This window comes from Mustelus asterias, chromosome 6, assembly GCF_964213995.1.
Source record: "Mustelus asterias chromosome 6, sMusAst1.hap1.1, whole genome shotgun sequence".
Classification (NCBI taxonomy): Eukaryota; Metazoa; Chordata; class Chondrichthyes; order Carcharhiniformes; family Triakidae; genus Mustelus; species Mustelus asterias.
Genome location: NC_135806.1, coordinates 78,315,182 through 78,338,205, shown reverse-complemented (window position 1 = coordinate 78,338,205; position 23,024 = coordinate 78,315,182). Strand labels below are relative to the sequence as shown.

The 23,024-nt window shown below is 41.9% G+C and overlaps 1 protein-coding gene across 1 annotated transcript in view; it reads left to right on the top strand.

Annotated features, from left to right (window-relative positions):
• Positions 1-23,024, top strand: part of srfbp1 (serum response factor binding protein 1) — a 210,850-nt gene that overhangs the window by 119,625 nt on the left and 68,201 nt on the right. The window contains exon 4 of the mRNA XM_078214605.1: positions 10,490-10,561. Coding sequence (XP_078070731.1) covers positions 10,490-10,561 — 72 coding nt within the window. The remainder of the gene's footprint in view (positions 1-10,489; positions 10,562-23,024) is intronic.

The window sequence follows — 23,024 nt, the reverse complement described above, 5'->3', positions numbered from 1 at the left end:
ACTTTTGATCATAAAGTCTATCAATCTCTGATTTTAAATGAACAATTGAAGTAGCCACACTTTTGCGTGGAGAAGTATTTCCTAATTTCACTCCTGAAAGGTCTAGCTCTAATTTTTAGACCATGCCCCCAAGTTCTTGAGTCTCTAGCTGTTGGAAATGTTTTCTCTCCAACTACCCTATCTGTTCCCCTTAATATCTTTAAAATTTTGATCAAATCACCCTTTAATCTTCTAAATTCCAGGGCATACAGCCTTAGTTAGTGTAATCATTCCCATGAAGTCCAGCTTTCATTCTGGTAAAACTAGCTGCACTCCCTCCAAGGCCAATGCAGTGAGGAATCCATTTTAAGTTGTCTTATTAGGTATTGATCCGCTTTAACATCAGTTATGATGGGGCCGAATTGCTTATTTATGTAGCATTGAAACTTGCATGTTAGCATCATTTCGCACCACAGCCTACATGAGATCATGTAAACTGACCAGTGCCAATTTAGAGTGAGTGGGAAAAGAGGTGTTCGATAGCACTGGAAGCAACAGCGACTTCTTGAAACTCTGCATTACTGTTTTGTGTGAGGAATATCCATATATACAGTAATTTTCTTTGAGGGTAACGTTGAAGCCTGGCTTGCTCACTTTCGTGCAGTGCAGGTGCAGTTCCTGACTCTGCAATCCTATTTTAATTTTGGAGCCCTGGGTGTGGCTGCTATGGAGCTTACACCAGGTGAGATAGAGAGATTGTTTTAAAGTCAGCGGGAGAGGCATTGCTTTTCTTGGCTAAGCGGCTTGTTTGGGCAAAAAATACACGGGTAAATTTTCAGGTCCTGCTCACCATGGGAATCGACGCAAGTGGGACAGAAGGTTTGATGGATCATTGGAATGTCCATTGACCTCGGGCAGGAATTTCCGTGTCTTGATGGGTGGTGGAACTAGAAAATCCCACCCACAGAGTCTAGTATTTACCCTTCAGGTGCCTAACTCTGCAATCTTATTAATTTTGGAGCCCAAAGTGTGGCCTTCATTGAACTTTGCAGCTCTTGAGGCAAAGAGGCCACTTTAAAGTCAGTAAGAAAGGTGTTTGCTGCAGTACTGTCCTTGCCTCAAGGCCTTTTTTTGGCAGAAATTACAAGGTCTTTCAGGATTTGATTTGATTTATTATTGTATTAACATACAGTGAAAAATATTGTTTCTTGCGCGCTATACAGATAAAACATACCGTTCATAGAGAAGGAAACGAGAGAGTGCAGAATTTAGTGTTACAGTCATAGCTGGGTGTAGAGAAAGATCAACTTGATGCAAGGTAAGTTCATTCAAAAGTCTGACAGCAGCAGGGAAGAAGCTATTCTTGAGTCGGTTGGTACGTGACTCAGACTTTTGTATCTTTTTCCCAAAGGAAGAAGGTGGAAGAGAGGATGTCCCGGGTGCTGGCTGCTTTGCCGAGGCAGCCAGAAGTGTAGATGGAGTCGATGGATGGGAGGCTGGGCTACATTCACAACCTTTTGTAGTTTCTTGCGGTCTTGGGCAGAGCAGGAGCCATACCAAACTGTGATACAACCAGAAAGAATGCTTTCTACAGTGCACCTATAAACGTTGGTGAGAGTCATAGCTGACATGCCAAATTTCCTTAGTCTTCTGAGAAAGTAGAGGCGTTGGTGGGCTTTCTTATCTATAGTGTCGGCCTGGGGGGACCAGGACAGGTTGTTGGTGATCAGGACACCTAAAAACTTGAAGCTCTCGACCCTTTCTACTTCGTCCCATTGATGTAGACAGGGGCATGTTCTCCTTTACGCTTTCTGAAGTCGATGACAATCTCCTTCGTTTTGTTGACATTGACGGAGAGGTCATTGTTGCCCCACCAGTTCACCAGATTCTCTATCTCATTCCTGTACTCTGACCCACTACGGTGGCGTCGTCAGCAAACTTGAAAATCGAATTGGAGGGGAATTTGGCTGCAGTCATAGGTGTATAAGGAGTATAGTAGGAAGCTGAGAACATAGTCATGTGGGGCACGAGTTTTGAGGATGATCGTGGAGGAGGTGTTGTTGCCTATCCTTACTGATTGTGGTCTGTGAGTTGGAAGTTCAAGATCCAGTCGCAGAGGGAGGAGCCGAGGCCCAGGTCACTGAGTTTGGGCATGAGTTTCGAGATGAGGAAAGCGGAAGCCAGCAAATTCCAATTCTATAATCTTATGATTAATTTTGGAGCCCTGAGTGTGATCTTTGTTGAAGTTTGGGTTGAGGTAGAGAGGCCTCTTAAAGTCATTTGAGAATGTTTCAAGGCTTGTGATTTTGAGTCTCAATCCTTTGGAGTCACTTTTAAACCTGAAACAGATATGCCCAGCAAGTGACGATAGTGAGTCTGTTGTGGCTAGGAAAGCAAGGAAAACTACCACTTCAGCAACTAAATTGGAGATTTTAAAATGTTTTGAGTTTGGTGACCGAGCAGTTGGTATTGGTAAAGCACTTGGGTTACCTCCTACGACAGTGAGAACAATCTGTGGTAACACTGGCAAAATCAAAGTACCCCATAAAATGCTATACCTTTAAATGCTAGCAGGATAAATAGGGCTAGAAGCAATATCATGAGAATATGAAAAGACTCTTGGCAGTTTGGATCGAAGACCTAAACCACCACAAGGTACCCTTAGTTTGGTCATTCAAGCAAAAGCTAAAAGCCTGTCTAATGACCGCAGAATGAGAGGTCACAGTTGGAAAGTTTCAGAGCTCGGCACAGAAGATTCGAGCATCTCAAGAAATGTTCCTATCTACTTAGCATCAAAGTGACGCACAAAGCGGCTATTATTGACACTGAAGCAGCAGAGTTCCCTGTCTATTTGAGGAGAATCATTGAAAAATGTGGATACTCACTAAAACAAATCTTTAACTTTGATGAAATGGGGCTTTACTGAAAGTGCGTGCCACAGAGAACGTTCATCTCCAAAGGGGAGAAGATGCTGCCAAAGATCACCTGACTTTCCTGCTTGATGGGAAAGCTGCAGGAGATATCAAGCCTGCACCTTGGTGATGTACCAGTCCAAGGATCCCAAGGTTTAGTGTAGTTATTCCAGGGAACATCTGTACATCATTTGGCATTCAAATAAAAGAGCCTGAATGATGAGAGCTCTCTTCCAAAAAATAGTTCTGTATCATAGAATCCCTACAGTACAGAAGGAGCCCATTCGGTCCATCGAGTATGTACCGACCACAATCCCACCCAGGCCCTATTCCTGTAACTCTTATTTACTCTGCTAATCCCCTGAAACTAAGGGCCAATTTAGCAAAACGAAAGAATAAAGTTGATGTACACAGTATTGGTTTCATTCATGCATATAACATGTAAATTTAAAAAAACAATGTTGCCCCTGTCCTGACTTGCACTCTGATCCTTTGGTGATCTTACTGACTGTATTATTGCTTCTTCCATACCCAAGTGACTTTAAAATCTTCCACTCATTCAGACTGTATCAGGAAGCATATGGAACTGCCTGCCCTTGGAAAATAGATTTATTTATTAAGTGAATTCAAATTCCAAAGCCAAGTGATAAAGGTTTAAGGTGATTAGTCCACTGCTTAGTCTGTAGAGGGGATTCGTCTCTGTAGTGGACAACATTGTTTGTGTCTTTCCACAGGTGTTTAAGGAGTTTGTACTGAGGCCCCAGTGGTGGAGTTTGGCTACACAGGTACCTTGGCCTGTCCTGAGCCTTTTTGGCAAGGACCACTCTCACCGTCATAGTTCAAATCTTGCCATTTGACAGATGGGGCTTGTCACATGGAACACATGTTTCCATGTTTCCCATGTTTCCAAATCCTGATCCAAAGGAGGTCTGCTAGTAGATCTTGCTGAGGAAGATTGTTCCATATAAAGTATTTTATTTGGAAAATATATTTCTTGCTGGCTACAGTGCATACTATGCTGGTTGTGTGCTTTTGCAATGGATAGGTCCAATGTTAGTGATGACCCCAGTGACAATGACAACAACTATACTTAATAGGATGGAGGGTTATAGGTAGGCCTAAAAGGTAGGGATATGTTCGGCACAACTTGTGGGGCCGAAGGGCCTGTTTTGTGCTGTAGTTTTCTATGTTTCTAACTTGTATTCGTACAGCACCTTTAATGTAATAAGTGGACCCAGGTACTTCGCAAGCAGTCTTTTAAAGCAAAACTTGCTTATCCAAGCACATAAAGCATTTACCAAGTAGAGCGTCATTAGAGGAGAATGGTGTGGTAAATTATGTCAAAGGCTTTGACATAATTTACCACACCATTCTCCTGGTGATTGGCTTTCTGAGAAAGGCAATGAGAGATTGTTCACTTCTGCCACAGTCGTGTAGAATGTCATGCCTGACGTTGATAGCCATTCCAGTACCGTGGCAGGGGCAGAAACATGATTGGAGCAATTCAATCATGGAGTTTACATGATTTACATGCTGATAACATGTTCAAGGGCTTTGTAGAGAAAAAGGAAGTGGGAATTAGGGCCTTGAAGAAGGCAATGGAGGAGATTGGAGAAAAACTCAAGAAAGGCGTGAGTTCAGTTCCATTGGGATGGGGGACCTTTCGAAGAAGTTTGCTCCAGTGGGAGGGAAGAAAGCTGCCAAGGCAACTGATCGGTTCGTCTCCTAGTGACAAAGTCCATAAGCTCCTTGCACTTATTGTTGGAGATAAAGGTGAAAGAGACAGGGGAGAACAGTTTTTAAAAGGATGGTTTGTATTAGAAAAAAGACAGAAGTTACCTTAGCATTGCAGGGTGATCGTGGTTGTATAAGCAGTTTTAGGAAGGGAGAGCAGTATATGATAATGCTTAAATGTTGTCCAGCCGGATCTGGCAGTGAATAGCTAAACTAGTTGTCTGTTGTAACCATCATGTCTGTGCCTCTTGGACTTGAGGGAATGAAGATGAGGGCTGGACCAATGGAATAGCCAGGGCGAGAGAGAGTCATAGATAATGGCATCTGAAACGACACTGTGCCATATAGGTTAAGGGTTGTTGTGCTGTTAACAACCATCTACAGTGCGGTGCATTTGGTAAAAGAATTGTTTGAATGTCATTTTGAACCATGGGATATCAATCAGTTATGCTTCTTTGTTAACATGATACTTGTCAGAGATTGTTACTGCCTGTATATCCTGGTCTGGAGATTCTGGCTATGGACTGCTGTGTGCCTTTGCAGCTTGACAATCTTCTTTTCCTAGAAGGATGGATGGAAATTTCCATGAGGAAAGGCATTCTGCCCATTATGGGATTAGAGATGGTGGATGGAGATAATTGGCAGCCCCAGAGCAAATTGCACTCTGACTGATGGGAAAGGAATAACAGCAAAATAAGAGAATAAAACTTAGGATTTCTGAAAGCTCTGCATTCCAGCTGATGTATTCTATAAATTTCATTGCCAATGTCCTATAGTGGTTAGGAACCCAGGTGAACAGGCAGCTGCATTGCTGGGGGAAGGGGAGAGGGGGTATAGTGATGTCATGGGTGATTGAAGGGCATGGAGGATATATGAGGGTATAGCGATGACCTAGGTGATCTAGGGGTTATGGCAGATAAATGGCATAGGAGTGGCATGGGTAATCTAAGAGGACATGTATGATATGAGTGGCATCAGGTGGAATGGATGACCTGTCGAGGCAGAGACTAGCATGAGGGTGGGTGGAGAGTGAGGGAGGCGAGGAAAGTGTAGGGGGTTCCCTCAAAACCTATTGGGAACTGGGATACTGTGTTGGTGAACCAAGGCAGGCCTTCAAACTGGTCCTCACGTGCACACACTCCTCCCACACTGATTCACAGATTACAAACTGCAGTGTGAACCTGGTCCTGAAAAGACAAAAATGTCATGTCATGTGGAGTGACACATAGGTCGTTGGGAGTGCAGTTTGCGAGCCGCAAATGTGCACAGGTCGGATTTTCCCGAGCCTGGAGCAAGATTCAGCTAGTCGTGTCTAATTGCATCTCTTAAAAAGCAATTCATGTACTATAAATTACTATGTGGAGAATGGTTCGTTGATCTCTTTTTGGTGGTGTACATTCAGAAAAGAATGTTTTCCAGAAGACTGAGGGAGTTCTCTCTTTATCTTTGAGTCGAAATTGCAAAGTGCCATTGGATTGTTAATGCCCACCAGAACAGAGAGATTGTGCCATAGTTTAACGCAACGCGTCTTCAGTACTGCATTGAATTTCAACCTAGATCCTGAGCTTAAATTATTTTAATGCAGTTTAAATAAAATCATATTTTTACACCAGTGTGTGGGCTGATCATTCAGGCTGCTCATCGTGGCCAGTGGCCAGAAAGACAGCCCACACCAGTCTACCAGACCAACATTAAATTCATACATTTTAGCCAACAACCTCAAATTGAAGCAAACCTGTGGAATCATTTAAGCATAACTGCATAAAATCTGATTCATAACTTCCATCACACATGTGCAAAGACAAAACTGTCGCTATCAGCCGTTCAAATTCACCACTTTAGGTATTCCTGGGGAGGGGAGGAAGTAAAGAGCATACTTTCTCGTTGCTGTCGCCCCAGCCTTTGATAAAAGCCCCATCTAACGTGTGAAAGTAGTTGAATTAAAGTTCCTTGTATTTTGATTTTACAAAACCGGAAACCATTTTTTCGTGCCCTTCAAACGATTGCTTCAGATGAGAAAATTAATGGCCCAGTATTTGATGAAAAAATATTGACAAGTCGATGACGCACACTATTAGTGCATTAAAAAATCCAGCAATTTGGGGAGGAAATTTTCATGTGACAATCATCTGGGGGATTTTGAGGAGAAATCCACAGATATTCACTTGGGTTCAGAGTGGAGAGTGTATTTGACCACAGCGAGTTTACGTGCTTCAAGGGATTTTGTATTACTGAGTCCATTGTAGCTTAAGATATATTTTCATGTTTAATAAATGCTTTCGTTGAAACTAATTGGTGGTCCTGTGACACCCTACGTTTTCTAAAAAAAAGTATAAGTTATGGTCCTTTGAGCCAGGACACGAAAGAATATTTATTAATCTGCCTTATCCACTCACGCTGATGGTTCACTCCACACTGATCAATGTTCTTCAGGGTCATATGTTGTCAGTGTGCAGAACTTTTATTCTGTTAACAGCCAAGTGGTTGAATCACGAAATGCAAATCTCCATCAACCTGTAGGATAATGGAGTTCGTGTTTCTTTCAGTTCTTTGGAGACAGACTGAAATTCCATGGGGCACTATTTTAAAACTACTTTCATTGCATTGGTTAACATCTTTCATAAAATTGCTACAGATACAGGATTAATAAGGCCATTAACCTGTAGTTAGCAACTGAGAAGATACCATTTAAGAAAAGTTCAGATTGACAATTTATTCTTGTCTCTTGCAAGTACAACCAATGGCTTATATTTTGAGGGTAGTCATCTTTCATTGTTAAATGTTCTTAACCTTATTGTCTCCTCATTTAATACCTTAAAACTCCCTCCCCAATCGCTCTGTCACAGCACAGAACTTACTTCAGTTGAGTCATTGAGTCAGAACTAAATAGAAGACAGCTATTTGGCCCATTGAGTTCTATGTAGAACAATCCACTCAGTCCTATTCCCCTGCTCTATCCCTCTAGCCCTGCAAGTTTCTTTTCCTCAAATGCCCATCCAATATTCTTCTGAAGTCATTGCCTATGGGAGTGATAGAAATGGAGACAGCGAGTCCCAGTTTGTTGCAAAATGTTAAAAATGTTCTTCCTCACGTTCTCCCTGAAACCTTTGCCCAAAACTTTAAATCTGTGTGTCCCCCAGTCCTTGTACCATCAGCTAATGAGAATAGCTTTTCTACCTTCCCTAGTCCTGTCATGAGGCAGAATTTTCTGCTCCCACCAATTGAAGGGATCGCAGTGGGTTTAATTTGGTGTAATGTTTTTTAAAAAGTCACTTTCCAGCTGGCAAAAAAATAGTTTGGAACTTTGTTCTCCCGATGTTAAAGGAGGATTGAGTTTCCTGACAACCAATGTCAGGAACCCTATTTGCACTCAATTGCATCTCATGCCTGCTCATTAAAAGGCCGGCTTGCCAGAATTAAGTTCATCCTCCAAATTAAGTTGCCTGCCAGTGAGAATTTCGAGCATTCAGGCTTAGGTAACAGGAAGCGACAGATTCAAGGTGGGCATGGGGATTGTAATGGCTGTCGGTTCTTACTGGAGGGAAGGCATGTGGAAGTGGCTGGTAAGGGGGTTCGGGATAAAGGGGGAGTTCCACTGATGACTGAAGAGAGAGGAATGTTGATATTGGTAGATCTACATTCACCACGTTTCTCCCATCAACCGCACCTTTTACTTCCCCAAACGATTCTGTGAATTTTGTTAAGCCCATTGCTGTCCTGTGGATCCAGAACTGGCTTGCCCAAAGGAGGCAGAGAGTGTGTATAGATGGGTCTTTTTCTAAATGGAGGTCGGTCACCAGTGGTGTGCCCCAGGGATCTGTTCCCAGGGATCTGTTCTGGGACCCTTGCTGTTTGTCATTTTCATAAATGACCTGGATGAGGAAGTGGAGGGATGGGTTGGTAAGTTTGCCAACGACACGAAGGTTGGTGGGGTTGTGGATAGTCTGGAGGGATGTCTGAAGTTACAGCGGGACATAGATAGGATGCAAGACTGGGCGGAGAAGTGGCAGATGGACTTCAACCCAGATAAATGCGTAGTGGTCCATGTTGGCAGGTCAAATGGGATGAAGGAGTACAATATAAAGCAAAAGACTCTTAGTACTGTGGAGGATCAGAAGGACCTTGGGGTCCGGGTCCATAGGACTCTAAAATCGGCCCCGCAGGTGGAGGAGGTGGTTAAGAAGGCATATGGTGTGCTGGCCTTTATCAATCGAGGAATTGAGTTTAGGAGTCCGGGGATAATGATGCAGCTATATAAGACCCTCGTCAGACCCCACTTGGAGTACTGTGCTCAGTTCTGGTCACCTCATTACAGGAAGGATGTGGAAAAGATTGAAAAGGTGCAGAGGAGATTTACAAGGATGTTGCTTGGATTGAGTGGCATGCTTTATGAGGATAGGCTGAGGGAGCTCGGTCTTTTCTCCTTGGAGAGACGTAGGATGAGAGGAGACCTAATAGAGGTATATAAGATGTTGAGAGGCATAGATCGGGTGGACTCTCAGAGGCTTTTTCCCAGGGTGGAAATGGCTGCTACGAGAGGACACAGGTTTAAGGTGCTGGGGGGTAGGTACAGGGGAAATGTTAGGGGGAAGTTTTTCACACAGAGGGTGGTGGGCGAGTGGAATCGGCTGCCGTCAGTGGTGGTGGAGGCAAACTCAATAGGGTCTCTTCAGAGACTCCTGGATGAGTACATGGGACTTAATAGGATGGAGGGTTATAGGTAGGCCTAAAAGGTAGGGATATGTTCGGCACAACTTGTGGGGCCGAAGGGCCTGTTTTGTGCTGTAGTTTTCTATGTTTCTATTATCCATTTTGAAATGCATGCTGGCTATTTCTATATATCTTTTATCCAGAGGTAGCCTCATCCTAAGCCAGCACTTAATTTTCTTTGCCACAGCTGTTAAGATACCTGATATATAATTACCCAGATGAGCTCCATCTCCCTTTTTACAAATAGGTTCTACACTGGCTGCTTTTCCAGTTCTCTAGCACACATGCACACACAATAGAGGCTTAAAATATAATTTGTATGGTTGTTGCAAATGCCTTCCTTATCATTTTAGGATACTGGGATGTATCCATTGGGCCATGGTACTTTGTTTGCCTTTAGCTTAACTAACTTACCAAATGTCGTCTTTGTATCATGATAATGTTAATAAAGATCTGCTTTTGGGCTGCACGCTGGGTAACTTTACAGTGCAGTTTGGTGGCATGCATAAAATACAATTAGGTGTGTTTCATAGTACTCTTCCTAAAGAAACCTTTTTAAGCACCTTTGATGCATTTGAATCTGCTTTTAGTATCAACCTTAGAGACAGCAACCAAGGATTTATTCAGGAAGTCTTACAGTTTTATTACTGTAAAAAGTAAAGTAAAGTTTATTTATTAGTCACAGGTAAGGCTTACACTAACACTGCAATGAAGTTACTGTGAAATTCCCCTAGTTGCCATACTCTGGCGCCTGTTTGGGTCAATGCATCAAACCAGCACGTCTTTCAGAATGTGTGAGGAAACCGGAGCACCTGGAGGAAACCCATGCAGACACGGGGAGAACGTGCAAACTCCACACAGACAGTGACCCAAGCCAGGAACCGAACCCGGGTCCCTGGCGCTGTGATAACCACTGTGCCACCGTGCCGTCCTCTATACTGTAAACGGATGTGTTCATAAACATCTTCTGTCTTGCCATAAAGGCTTTACACCTTTAAAGAGAAAAATTAAAACAAAGACTTGTATCTATATTGTGCTTTTCAGAACTACCAGATGTCTCAAACACTTTGCAGCCAATGAACTACTTTTGATATTAGCCATTGTTGAAATGTCGAAAATGTGTAAACTGAAATATATTGTTATCTTTTGCATAGGATTTGAAACCAGATTATGTTTCAAAAACTGCACTTCAGACGGACCTCAATTTTGAAATAGTCTGCAAGAAGGTAAGACTTCTGAATAAATGGAGCCGTTAATTTGGAAAAGTGATGCATGCTTACAAATTTCCAACTTGTGCATATATAACAAGGGTAACAAAGTTAAAGACTTTTTTTTCCTACATTACTCTCTTTCCTCTCCATTTTATTACTGTGATCTTCTCCTTCCTGGCAACTTCATCAAGACAAAAACTCAAAGATTCAGGAGGCAGGTTGCCTACCTTAGGAGCCTCAGCAATTGGTACCACGTAACACCCGTGCGCGCATGCATGCACACACACACCCTGCCCCAATTGACAACGCCAAGCCACACCTAACCAGTCCTGCAGCCGTCACTGATGAGCATTAGAGGCCAAATCTAGCCAACAGTTTGGTGTCTGGGCAGGGGAAGCACTTGGTTCTGCCATGCCCACAAACTCCACACAATATGGAGGTGCCCCAAACTCTGGGTTCTCCATGACTTTCATACGGACCAACTCGCTGTGGGTTAAGCATGTAAACTTTTCAGCCTGGAGTCACTTATGCAGTGTAAGAAATGAGGTAACCAATTTTGTCTGCTGCAAGTTTCCACAAACAGCAATGTGATAATTATCAGGTATTTTGTTTTATTCACGTAGAATTATTGGCCAGGATGCTGAGCAGAATTCACCAGCGGGTATAAATAAATACAAGCCTAAAGCTAAATTATATATATGGACCTGCAACCCCTGCCTCCTGCTTAATCCTGACACCCCAGGCTGGGCGACAGATTAGCTGATTTTATGTGGAATTCAAGATCATTCTGACAAGTGAGATGAAAATGAATGAAACAAAATATATAGAAAATATCACAAAAACATAACGGGCAGGATTTTCCAGCTGCACTCACCCCAAAACTGGAAAATCCTGCCCGAGGTCAAAGAGCCTTTGCATGGTCTGCACACCCTCTTTCCACCCCCGCCACGATTCCCGTGGTGGTGGGAGGGAAAATTCCCCCCAACGTGTACCATGGCTAAATAAGGAGAAGTACTAACAAGAAAACTGAGGTAAATAGTAGATAGGATGTTAATACAAAAGAACATTTAACAAAGAACAAAGAAAATTACAGCACAGGAACGGGCCCTTCGGCCCTCCAAGCCTGCACCGACCATGCTGCCCGACTGAACTAAAACCCCCTACACTTCCGGGGACCATATTCCTCTATTCCAATCCTATTCATGTATTTGTCCAAATGCCCCTTAAAAGTCACTACCATATCCACTTCCACTACCTCCCCCGGCGACGAGTTCCAGGCACCCACTACTTTCTGTGTAAAAAATCTGCCTCGTACATCTCCTTTAAACCTTGCTCCTCGCACCTTAAACCTGTGCCCCCTAGTAATTGACTCTTCCACCCTGGGAAAAAGCTTCTGACTATCCACTCTGTCCATGCCTCTCATAATCTTGTAGACTTCTATCAGGTCGCCCCTCAACCTCCATCGTTCCAGTGAGAACAAACCAAGTTTCTCCAACCTCTCCTCATAGCTAATGATCTCCATATTAGGCAACATCCTGGTAAATCTTTTCTGTACCCTCTCCAAAGCCTCCACCTCCTTCTGGTAGTGTGGCGACCAGAATTGAACACTATATTCCAAGTGCAGCCTAACTAAGGTTCTATAAAGCTGCAACATGACCTGCCAATTTTTAAACTCAAAACCCCAGCCGATGAAGGCAAGCATGCCGTATGCCTTCTTGACTACCTTCTCCACCTGCGTTGCCACTTTCAGTGACCTGTGTACCTGTACACCCAGATCCCTTTGTCTATCAATACTCTTAAGGGTTCTGCCATTTACTGTATATTTCCTATCTATATTAGTCCTTCCAAAATGTATTACCACACATTTGTCCGGATTAAACTCCATCTGCCATCTCTCCGCCCAAGTCTCCAACTGATCTATATCCTGCTGTATCCTCTGATGGTCCTCATCGCTATCCGCAAATCCCCCAACCTTTGTGTCGTCCGCAAACTTACAAACCAAACCACTTACATTTTCCTCCAAATCATTTATATATATATCACAAGCAGCAATGGTCCCAGCACTGATCCCTGAAGAATGCCACTTGCGCTCCATTCAGATACGCACCCTTCCACTGCTACCCTCTGTCTTCTATGACCGAGCCAGTTCTGTATCTACCTTGCCAGCTCACCTCTGATCCCATACGACTTCACCTTCTGCACCAGTCTGCCATGAGGGACCTTGTCAAGGGCCTTATTGAAGTCCATGTAGACAACATCCACTGCCCTACCCTCATCAATCACCTTTGTCACTTCCTCGAAAAACTCGATCAAGTTCATGAGACATGACCTCCCCTTCACAAAACAATGTTGCCTCTCACTAATACGTCCACTTATTTTCAAGTGGGAATAAATCCTGTCTCGAAGAATCCTCTCCCAACAATTTCCCTACCACTGATGTAAGGCTCACCGGCCTGTAATTACCTGGATTATTCTTGCTACCCTTCTTAAACAAAGGAACAACATTGGCTATTCTCCAACCCAGTAAGAAGTTTAACAACACCAGGTTAAAGTCCAACAGGTTTATTTGGTAGCAAAAGCCACACAAGCTTTCGGAGCTCTAAGCCCCTTCTTCAGGTGAGTGGGAATTCTGTTCACAAACAGGGCATATAAAGACACAGACTCAATTTACATGAATAATGGTTGGAATGCGAATACTTACAGCTAATCAAGTCTTTAAGAAACAAAACAATGTGAGTGGAGAGAGCATCAAGACAGGCTAAAAAGATGTGTATTGTCTCCAGACAAGACAGCCAGTGAAACTCTGCAGGTCCAGGCATATTCTCCAACCCTCAGGGACCTCCTCTGTAGCCAGTGAGGATACAAAGATTTCTCTCAAGGCCCCAGCAATTTCCTCCCTTGCCTCTCTCAGTATTCTGGGGTATATCCCATCAGGCCCTGGGGACTTGTCTACCTTAATGTTCCTCAAGAACCCCAATACCACTTCCTTTTTGATCTGAATATGACTCAAACTATCTACACGTTCTTTCCCAGACTCATCATCCACCAAGACCTTCTCTTTGGTGAATACTGACGCAAAATACTCATTTAATACCTCGCCCATTTCCTCTGGTTCCACACATAGATTCCCTCCCTTGTCCTTGATTGGGCCAACCCTCTCCCTGGCTACCCTCTTACTCTTAATATATAGATTATATATATATATATATATATTTATATAAAGCCTTGGGATTTTCCTTAATCCTGCTGGCCAACGCTTTTCCGTGACCCCTTTTAGCCCTCCTTACTCCTTGCTTAAGTTTCTTTCTACTTTCCTTTTTATGCAAAGGAAGATAAAATGAGAGAGCCAGTGACAATTTTAGAGATTACCATGAAAGTGAGAGGCATAGAGTAAAAAAAGGAAATAGTCAAAGGAAGAGAGGGAGACAAATAGATGGCTGTGGAAAGATAAATTAATTATTTGCAAATAATGCAATGAGAGATTAACTGTATATATTCTATTTCATGGTTTAATAGTCTTGTGATGAAGGAATCTTCAGGCTTACGAGACAGAAAATGCATTAGTAATTTTTCAAAATCTATAACTTGATAGTTGAAATATGGAAACAATAGCTTTATTACAATATTCATAACTCTTCTATGAATGAGACTTGAAATCACTTACAGGTTATGGTTTTATTTTTTCATGTCTGAGCATTTTTTCACGAAGGTTCTTTTCTCCCTCGCCCATCGGATTTGATTTGATTTATTATTGTCACATGTATTAGTATACAATGAAAAGTATTGTTTCTTGCACACTATACAGACAAAGCATACCATACACAGAGAAGGAAACGAGTGCAGAATGTAGTGTTACAGTCATAGCTAGGGTGTAGAAAAGATCAACTTAACATGAGGTAGGTCCATTGAAAAGTCTGATGGCTGTAGGGAAGAAGCAGTTCTTGAGTCGGTTGGTACGTGCCATCAGACTTTTATATCTTTTTCCCGACGGAAGAAGGTGGAAGAGAGCATGTCTGGGGTGTGTGGGGTCTTTGATTATGCTAGATGCTTTTCTGAGACAGCAGGAAGTGTAGACAGTATCAGTGGATGGGAGGTTGGTCTGAGTGATGGACTGGGCTTCATTCGCAACCCTTTGTAGTTTCTTGCGGTCTTGGACAGAGCAGGAGCCATACCAAGCTGTGATACCGTCAGAAAGAAAGCTTTCTATAGTGCATCTGTAAAAGTTGTGAGAGTCGTAGCAAACATGCCAAATTTCCTTAGTCTGGATAGTAAAGATGTTGATGGGCTTTCTTAACTATAGTGGCGGTATGGTGGCACAGTGGTTAACACTGTTGCCTCACAATGCCAGAGACCCGGATTCGATTCCGGCCTTGGGTCACTGTCTGTGTGGAGTTTGCACATTCTCCCCGTGTCTGTGTGGGTTTCCTCCGGGTGCTCCGATTTCCTCCCACAGTCCAAAGATGTGCGGGTTAGGTTGATTGGCCATGATAAATTGACCCTAGTGTCAGGGGATTCGCAGGGTAAATACGTGATGTTACGGGAATAGGGCCTGGGTGGGATTGTGGTCGGTGTAGACTCAATGGGCTGAATGGTGTCCTTCTGCACTGTAGGGATTCTATGATTCAATTCTAGTGTCGGCATGGACGGACAAGGACAGGTTGTTGATGACTTGGACATCTAAAAATTTGAAGCTCTCGACCATTTCTACTTTGTCCCCATTGATATAAACAGGGACATGTCCTCCACTACACTTTCTGAAGTTGATGACTATCTCCTTTGTTTTCTTGACATTGAGGGAGAGATTATTGTCGTTGCACCAGTTAACCAGATTCTCTGTCTCTTTCCTGAACTCCGTCTCATCATTGTTTGAGATCCGACCCACTATGGTGGCGTCATCAGCAAACTTGAAAATCGAGTCTTGTCTTATTATGAAGCATATTGGGCCTAACATGCTAAAGTCAACAGAATTCCTATGCTAATACAGTGTGCTGTTATTGGCTGCCTTGCCTCCTAACTAACAGAGCATAAACTTCATTCTAATTTAATCTGCCCATTTTCTTAAAGTGACATTACTGCATATTCTCTGTAGATTATCTGTATTTTTAACAATCTCTGACTATTGTTGGCAATATTTGGCTTTAATAGAATTAATCTGACACTCAACTCATGAACACAGTGGCAGAAATTTATTTGGGATTTGGAGCAAGCCCAAAGAACCATAGGATGGTTATGGCATAGAGAGAGGCCTTTCAGCCCATCGTGTCTGTGCGAGCCAGAAAATAAAAAATTAGCTACCTATTCTAATCCACCTTCCAGCATCTGGTCTATAGCCTTGCAAGCTACAGCACTTTAGATGCAGATCTAGATACCTTTTAAATGAGTTGAAGGTTTCTGCCTCCACCATCAAACCAGGCAGTGAATTCCAGACACCCACCAGCCTCTGGGTGAAAAACGTTTACCTCATGACCCCTCGAATCCTTTTACTCATCACCTGAAACCTGTGCCTCCTGGTAATTGACCTCTCCACTAGGGAAAACAGGTCTTCCCCTCTACTCTATCGAGCACCTCCATAATCTTGTACATCTCAATTATGTCACCCCTTAGCCTCCTCTGTTCTAAGGAAAATGACCTTAGACTTTCCATTTTTTCACGATGGCTGCCCTACAACGCCAGGGACCCAGGTTCGATTCCTGGCTTGGGTCATTATCTGTGTGGAGTTTGCACATTCTCCCCGTATCTGCGTGGATTTCCTCCAGGTGCTCCAGTTTTCTCCCACAGTTTGAAAGACATGCTGGTTAGGTGCGATGGCCTTGTTAAATTCTCCCTCAGTGTACCGGAATAGGCGCTGAAGTGTAGCTACTAGGAGACTTTTTGCAGTAACTTCATTGCAGGGTTAATGTCAGCCTCGTTATGACTTATAAATAAAATAAAATTTAGTTTATTGGTAATTTTCTCTAAATATGCTAAATATAATTAAATTGTGATCACTACTACTAAAATGCTCCCCCTGATACCTTTCTGCATTTGTTTGACTTGGTATTTTATAAGACTTGTGGTTTATTCAGTGTCATTTTAGTTTAGATTTGATTTGTGTTTTTGTTAGGACGTTGTATTGAAAGCACAACATAATTGTTATTGTCATTGCTTCACTCACTCAACTAAACTATTACGATCATTCTTTAGACAACAGCTATCCTCTTCACTATCAACTACACGACTATTTTTGTGTCATCTGCAAATTCCCCAATCATGCCTCCCACATTTAAATCCAAATCATTAATATATACAATATATTAATATATACAATGAACAACAAGGACCCCAACGTGGAGCCTGTGGAATGCCACTGAAAACCATTTTCCATTCACAAAAACATCCATCATTGCGCTTTATTTCTTGCCGCTGAGCCAATTTTGGATCCAACTGGCCACTTCCCCTATATCCCATGGGCATATACTTTAATGACCAGACTGCCATGTGGGACTTTGTCAAGTGCCCTACTAAAATCCATGTAGATGACGCTACACTACCCACATCAATCATCCTTGTCATTTCATCAAAATATTTGATTGAAGTAGTAAGACATGACCTTCCCCTAACAAAATCATGCTGACTATCCCTAATTAATCTGTTCCTTTCTAGGTGACAGTTTATTCTGTGTCTCAAAATTGATTCTAATAATTTTCCCACCACCAACATCAGACAGGGCCTATTTGCCCCATCCCTCGCACCTTTTTTTTAAATAATGGTAGAACATTTGCAGACCTCCAATCTTCTGATAGCTTACCTGTGTCTAATGAGGATTGGAAAACGATCCTCAGAGCTTCTTCTATTTCCTCATTGGCTTCCTTTAATAGCCTGGGATACAATCCAACTAGCCCTGGTGATTTGTCCACCATCAAAGATGACAGCCCCCCCAGTACTTCCCTACTCACTACACTTATTGTATCAAATATTTCACAGTCCTCCTCTTTAACTAGAATGTTTGCACTATCCCTCTCCTTTGTGAAGACGGGGACAAAGCACTCTTTGAGAACCCTGCTCACATCCTCTGCTTCAGTGCACAAGTTACAATGTACATCTCAGAAAGGCCCTATCCTTTCCTTAGTTATCCTCTTGCTCTTAATGTACTGATAAAACATCTTTGGATTTTCCTTGATTTTGCCTTCCAATATTTTTATATCCTCACTTTGCTTTCCTAATTTCCTTTGTTACTTCACCCCTATACATTCTATGCTCCTCTAGGCTTTCTACAGTATTAAGTTTTTTGTGACTGTCAAGCCATCTTTATCTGCTTTATTTTACTCTCTATGCTACTGGATAACTAGGGGGCCCTAGGTTTGGTGGCACCGCCCTTTTTCTTTGTGGGGACGTGTACACTGTGCCCATAGAATCTCAATTTTGAATGCCTCTCACTGATTTGTCACTGGTTTTCCTTAAGTAACTATCCAATCCACTTTCGCCAGATCACCTCTTTAAAATTTGTCCTTCCCCAATTTAGAACTTTACTCCTGTTCTATTTTAATCCTTTTTCATAATGATGCTAAATCTAACAGTATTATGGTCACCATCTCTAAAACAGTCAACCCCTGCAACTTCATCCACTTGCTCTGCTTCATTTCCCAAGATTAAATCTAGAATTGCGTCCCCTCTCGTTGGGCTTGTTATATGCTGCATAAAAAAAGTTCTTTTGAATACAGTTCAAGAAATTTATGTCCTCTGTGCCTTTCACTCTGTTCACATCGAACATGACATTAGGGGTAACTGAAGTCCCAACTATTGTTGCCCTATTGTTTTTGCTGTCAGAAATTCACCTACATATTTGCTCTTCTAACTCCCTTCCACTATTTGGGAGTCTGTAGTACACTCCGAGCAATATGACTGCACCTTGTTTTATTTCTGAGCCTAACCCATATGGCCTCATTTATTGATTCATTCAGTATGTCATTCCCTCCTCATAGCTATAATTGTTTTCTTAACCAAGAATGCTACACCTATACCTTTTATATCCACCCTCCTCTATTCTGCCTGAAAGTCCTAGATCCAGGGATGTTGAGTTGCCATTTTTTTCCCCCCCTTTAAGCCAAGTTTCTATTATAACAATGATTTCATGTTGCCATGTGTCTATCTGTGCTCTCAGCATATCGGCTTTATTTGCTATACTCCTTGCAGTTACGTATATACCTTTTGACACTGCCAAATTCCTGTACAATATATCTTTAACCTTTGTTTCTCTGTCTTTCAGAGCTGCTTGCTAATTTTCTGTCTCCCGTTCCCTGGCTCTGACTTTGTCCTATCTGAATCTGCTCTCAGGTTCTTATCCCCCTAGTTTAAACCCGCCCCAACACCACAAGCAAACTTCCCTATGAGGATATTCATCGCAGTCCTGTTCAGGTGCAGACCGTCTGGCTTATATAGGTCCCACCTTCTCTAGAGCCAGTCCCTCAGAAATTTGATGCCCTCCCTTCCACACAAGTTTTCCAGCCACATGTTCATTCACTAAATTTTCCTATTTCTTTACTCACAAGCACACAGGCCAGAGAATAATCCTGAAATGACTGCTTTAGAGCTTTTCCATCTCCTTACAAGATCTAATCTCCTTTCCTACCTAAGTTATTAAACCTCCTGGCTGTCGACCTCCCCCAGATGAATGCCCTGCATGCTCTCCATGACATCCTTAGCTCTGGCACCTGGGAGGCAACATACCATCCTGGAGTTGTAGGAATGCCCACCTAGTCCCCTATCACTACTGCTCTTCCTTTCTTCTTCCAGCTGAGCCATGTGGTGCCATGTACTTGGCTCTGACTACATTCTTCTTAGAAACCAGGTAATATCCAAAGTGGAAAACTGATTAGTGATCAGAGGGGTCTCCTGAACTACCTGTCTGGTTATCTTGGACTGCCTGGTGGTCACCCTTCCCTTTCTGCCCTCATGCTCCTAGGCTGCATTGTGACTACTTCCCTGAGCATGCTATCCATGTAGTTCTTAGCCTCACTGATGTACCACAGTACTCCAGCATCTGGTCGAGCACCGAAACCCAAAGCTTAAGTTTCTGTATCTGTTGGCACTTACTGTATACGTAGTCATCTAGGTCTTAGGTAGCATCCACAACTCCCCACGTACCACAGGATGTGCATTCCATATGAATAAGCTGCCCTGCCATGCCTAAATTTCACTTACGTTAACTTTTCAGTTATTTAAAGATTCTTTCTAACAGCAATTTCTCACCAATTAATGAACTTGCAGTTTTCCTGTGATTTGACTCTGATTTTACTTTTTAAACTCAGCCAGCTCTCGAGTGGGTCAGGTTCTCTCTGCCCCCGAAAGTGAGTCGAAGAATGAGTTTTAAAGATTCCTGAGAAAAATATCCACCAACCATCCGCTTATCTGCTTTCATATCATATCACACTTTGATTTCTGTCAGAAGATGTCTGTTCTGGAGGAAGCGCATCGGACAGCTCTTCTAACTGATGCTGACTGCCTCTGGGTCTTCCTTTCCACTGGCGCTTCATGAGGTCATAATAGCAACAACATTGTTCATTCACCGACAACCCAGTTATTTTAAAAACTCAGGATCTGAGCACCACTGTATTTTATTTAATTATAATATCCCCATAGTCAGAGTTCGTGCTGGGTCTTGGTAGTATTATACTCGCCAAATACGTCATCCTGTCTGACGCTTGGAACAATAAAAGGACTACAGATCTACTCACTGCTGTTTTTACCCGTAACAAGATCCAGCAAAGTGCTCTCATTCTTACTTCCATGAATGATATCATTGACATTACAAATCTTTGCATCTTTTAAAATGGTCATTCTAATTATTGTAGAGCCCTGAGGTTTAGTGTAATCCATTGGTATTTCCTTCCACTGGCTGAGAACTTGCTTTCCATTATGGGTTTTTCTCAGCACTTCTGGTAAACCAGAGCAATAAAATTAATATAGAGTTCAACGAATAACAATTTGGATTTCCATAGTTGGAAGCAAATACTAATAAGCATCTTGTTTGTGAACCATAGTGCTATCATTAATATTACAAGAGTGTCAAATTATAAATAAATACTTCTTTAGACTTAACATATTTTGCATTTAAATTCTGTCAGTGGCAACAATATAGAGTAAAGCAGTCATAAGAAATAGACCTATCTGACTGTACATTTATACTGTTAATTTTGCTTCAAAGATAGAATAAATATTCTAAATGATCTGGATTTAAACCAACCTCTGGTGATTTTACTGGCAACAGTAGAATAAATCAAATGTCAGAATTGTCGAATACCAGCACCTTGATTGTAAAACATCCCAAGGGCTTTCACATCAGCTGTTATCAAGCAAATTTGACACTGAACCACAAGATATTCGGACAGGTAACCAAATGATCGATCTATGAGGTAGATCTTAACATTGCAGGTCTGCTGCCTTTTATGGCTTTCCGCCATTAAGTAATAGATAATATTTTAAAATTCAGCTTGTTTTTTAAAAACTGAAATTGCCTTTGCAATCTTTAGTTGCATGCAGTTCAAAAATAATATGCTAATAATATGCTTATGTTAATCTCTCTTAGTACTACAGCAATTGTAATCTGGTGATCATGGTTGCTCTCTATATAATATCTAGACTACTCCATCGTGCCATTTCTGCATGGGTAAATGAACTGAAAGTGATATAGGTAGCAAGATAATTGAGTTCCTGTCATGTTGCTCAGATGCTGTGGATAAATAATGTCATGTGATCCAGATGTGTGCCGCAAATGCTTTTGTAAGAACAGGAGTAGGCCTTTCAGCCTTGAGCTATTCCATCATTCAAATAGATCATTACCTAATGATTTCCTCAAAAAGATTAACTAGATTGGTTGGGCATGACCTCCCGTCACAAATCCTGCTAACTTTCTAACATCAGCTCAAACATGTCCAATGTTCAGTGTCCTTCAGCTCTGTGCCATTTATTTTATATTCTGTTTGCCTTACCAAATAGGGCGTTATTTGATTTGAAAAACCCTCGATACTTGGCTCAATGTATAATTGTATTACCTCTAAAGTCCACCTGAATCTGACTAAGCATTCACTTCATGGGTTATAATTCTGTGCTGTATATTCTTTGTCAACTAATCAGTTTTCCCATCATTGCATACTCACAACTCAGAATACCTCGCCTGGGTTAGAAGCCAACTCCCAATCCAAATCCTCTTCTCTGAAAGTGCCAACTTACTAATCTTCTCCCTCTCCTTTATACAATAATTGTTGTTGTTACCTTTTTCGGCCAGCTGTGGTGCACTGACTTCCTTTCACAACATGAAATTAGACTTACAATTATTGAAAAAGCTTCATTCTTATCTGAGCTTTCTCTGAGATGTGGACTGAATTCAGTATTTTACATTTTTTAACTGATTGTGTGCTGAATATTATGTGACTGTCTTAACTTATTCAAGCTCCACTTACCCATGATATCATGTTGGCCATCTTGTCATTGTTTAATCCTAAACTGATATAGAGGCAGATTTCATTCCCAGCATACTCAATATAGGTACACTGCTTCAGATATGAACAACGTTAATTGAATCATATAAATCAGGAAGGTTTCTACCATGTTTTATTTTTGATGATTACCAGATGAATTCCACCAAGATCATTGTATTTATTGAGATAATTAAAGCCATGCAAGTAAATGATATTCTAGTTGTATTAGATATTTCACACAACGATAATGTTAAATTTGTGAGGTTTAGTTCCTATGCTATGACTATAATTAGGGCTTGTGTTGTATTAAGAGGAATGCCCACAATAAGTACAATAAGTGATATTCAAAGACTATTTCCTCGGGTGGATGGAGCTATTACAAGGGGGCATAACTATAGGGTTCATGGTGGGAGATGCAGGAAGGATATCAGAGGTAGGTTCTTTAGGCAGAGAGTGGTTGGGGTGTGGAATGGACTGCCTGCAGTGATAGTGGAGCCAGACACTTTAGGAACATTTAAGCGGTTATTGGATAGGCACATGGAGCACACCAGGATGATAGGGAGTGGGATAGCTTGATCTTGGTTTCAGATAAAGCTCGGCACAACATCGTGGGCCGAAGGGCCTGTTCTGTGCTGTACTGTTCTATGTTCTATGATATGACCATCCTTCTGTTCATTTCTGAAAATAGATGAAACACGATATAGATTATTGATTTTATCAGCTTGCTTGCTTCTGGACTTCCATTGTTAACCGCTATGAATTTATCTGTTTCATAAAACGCTGCTGTGTGAGCATTCCCATGTAAAATTTAGCATTGTGATAGGACATCACTGTCTAACAAATGATATCAGTGGTATTAGTTAATGGATTAATGCTTTTTAAAGAAAAGCCATCTGGTTAACAAAAGTTGCATTTTTGATCAAGCAAAATTGGAGCTTTGCCATTTCAAGTAAACAAGTCTAAAGTTAGCCTAACCATAAACCTACAGTGCAATTCTGGCTACCCAAATGATTATTATGAGA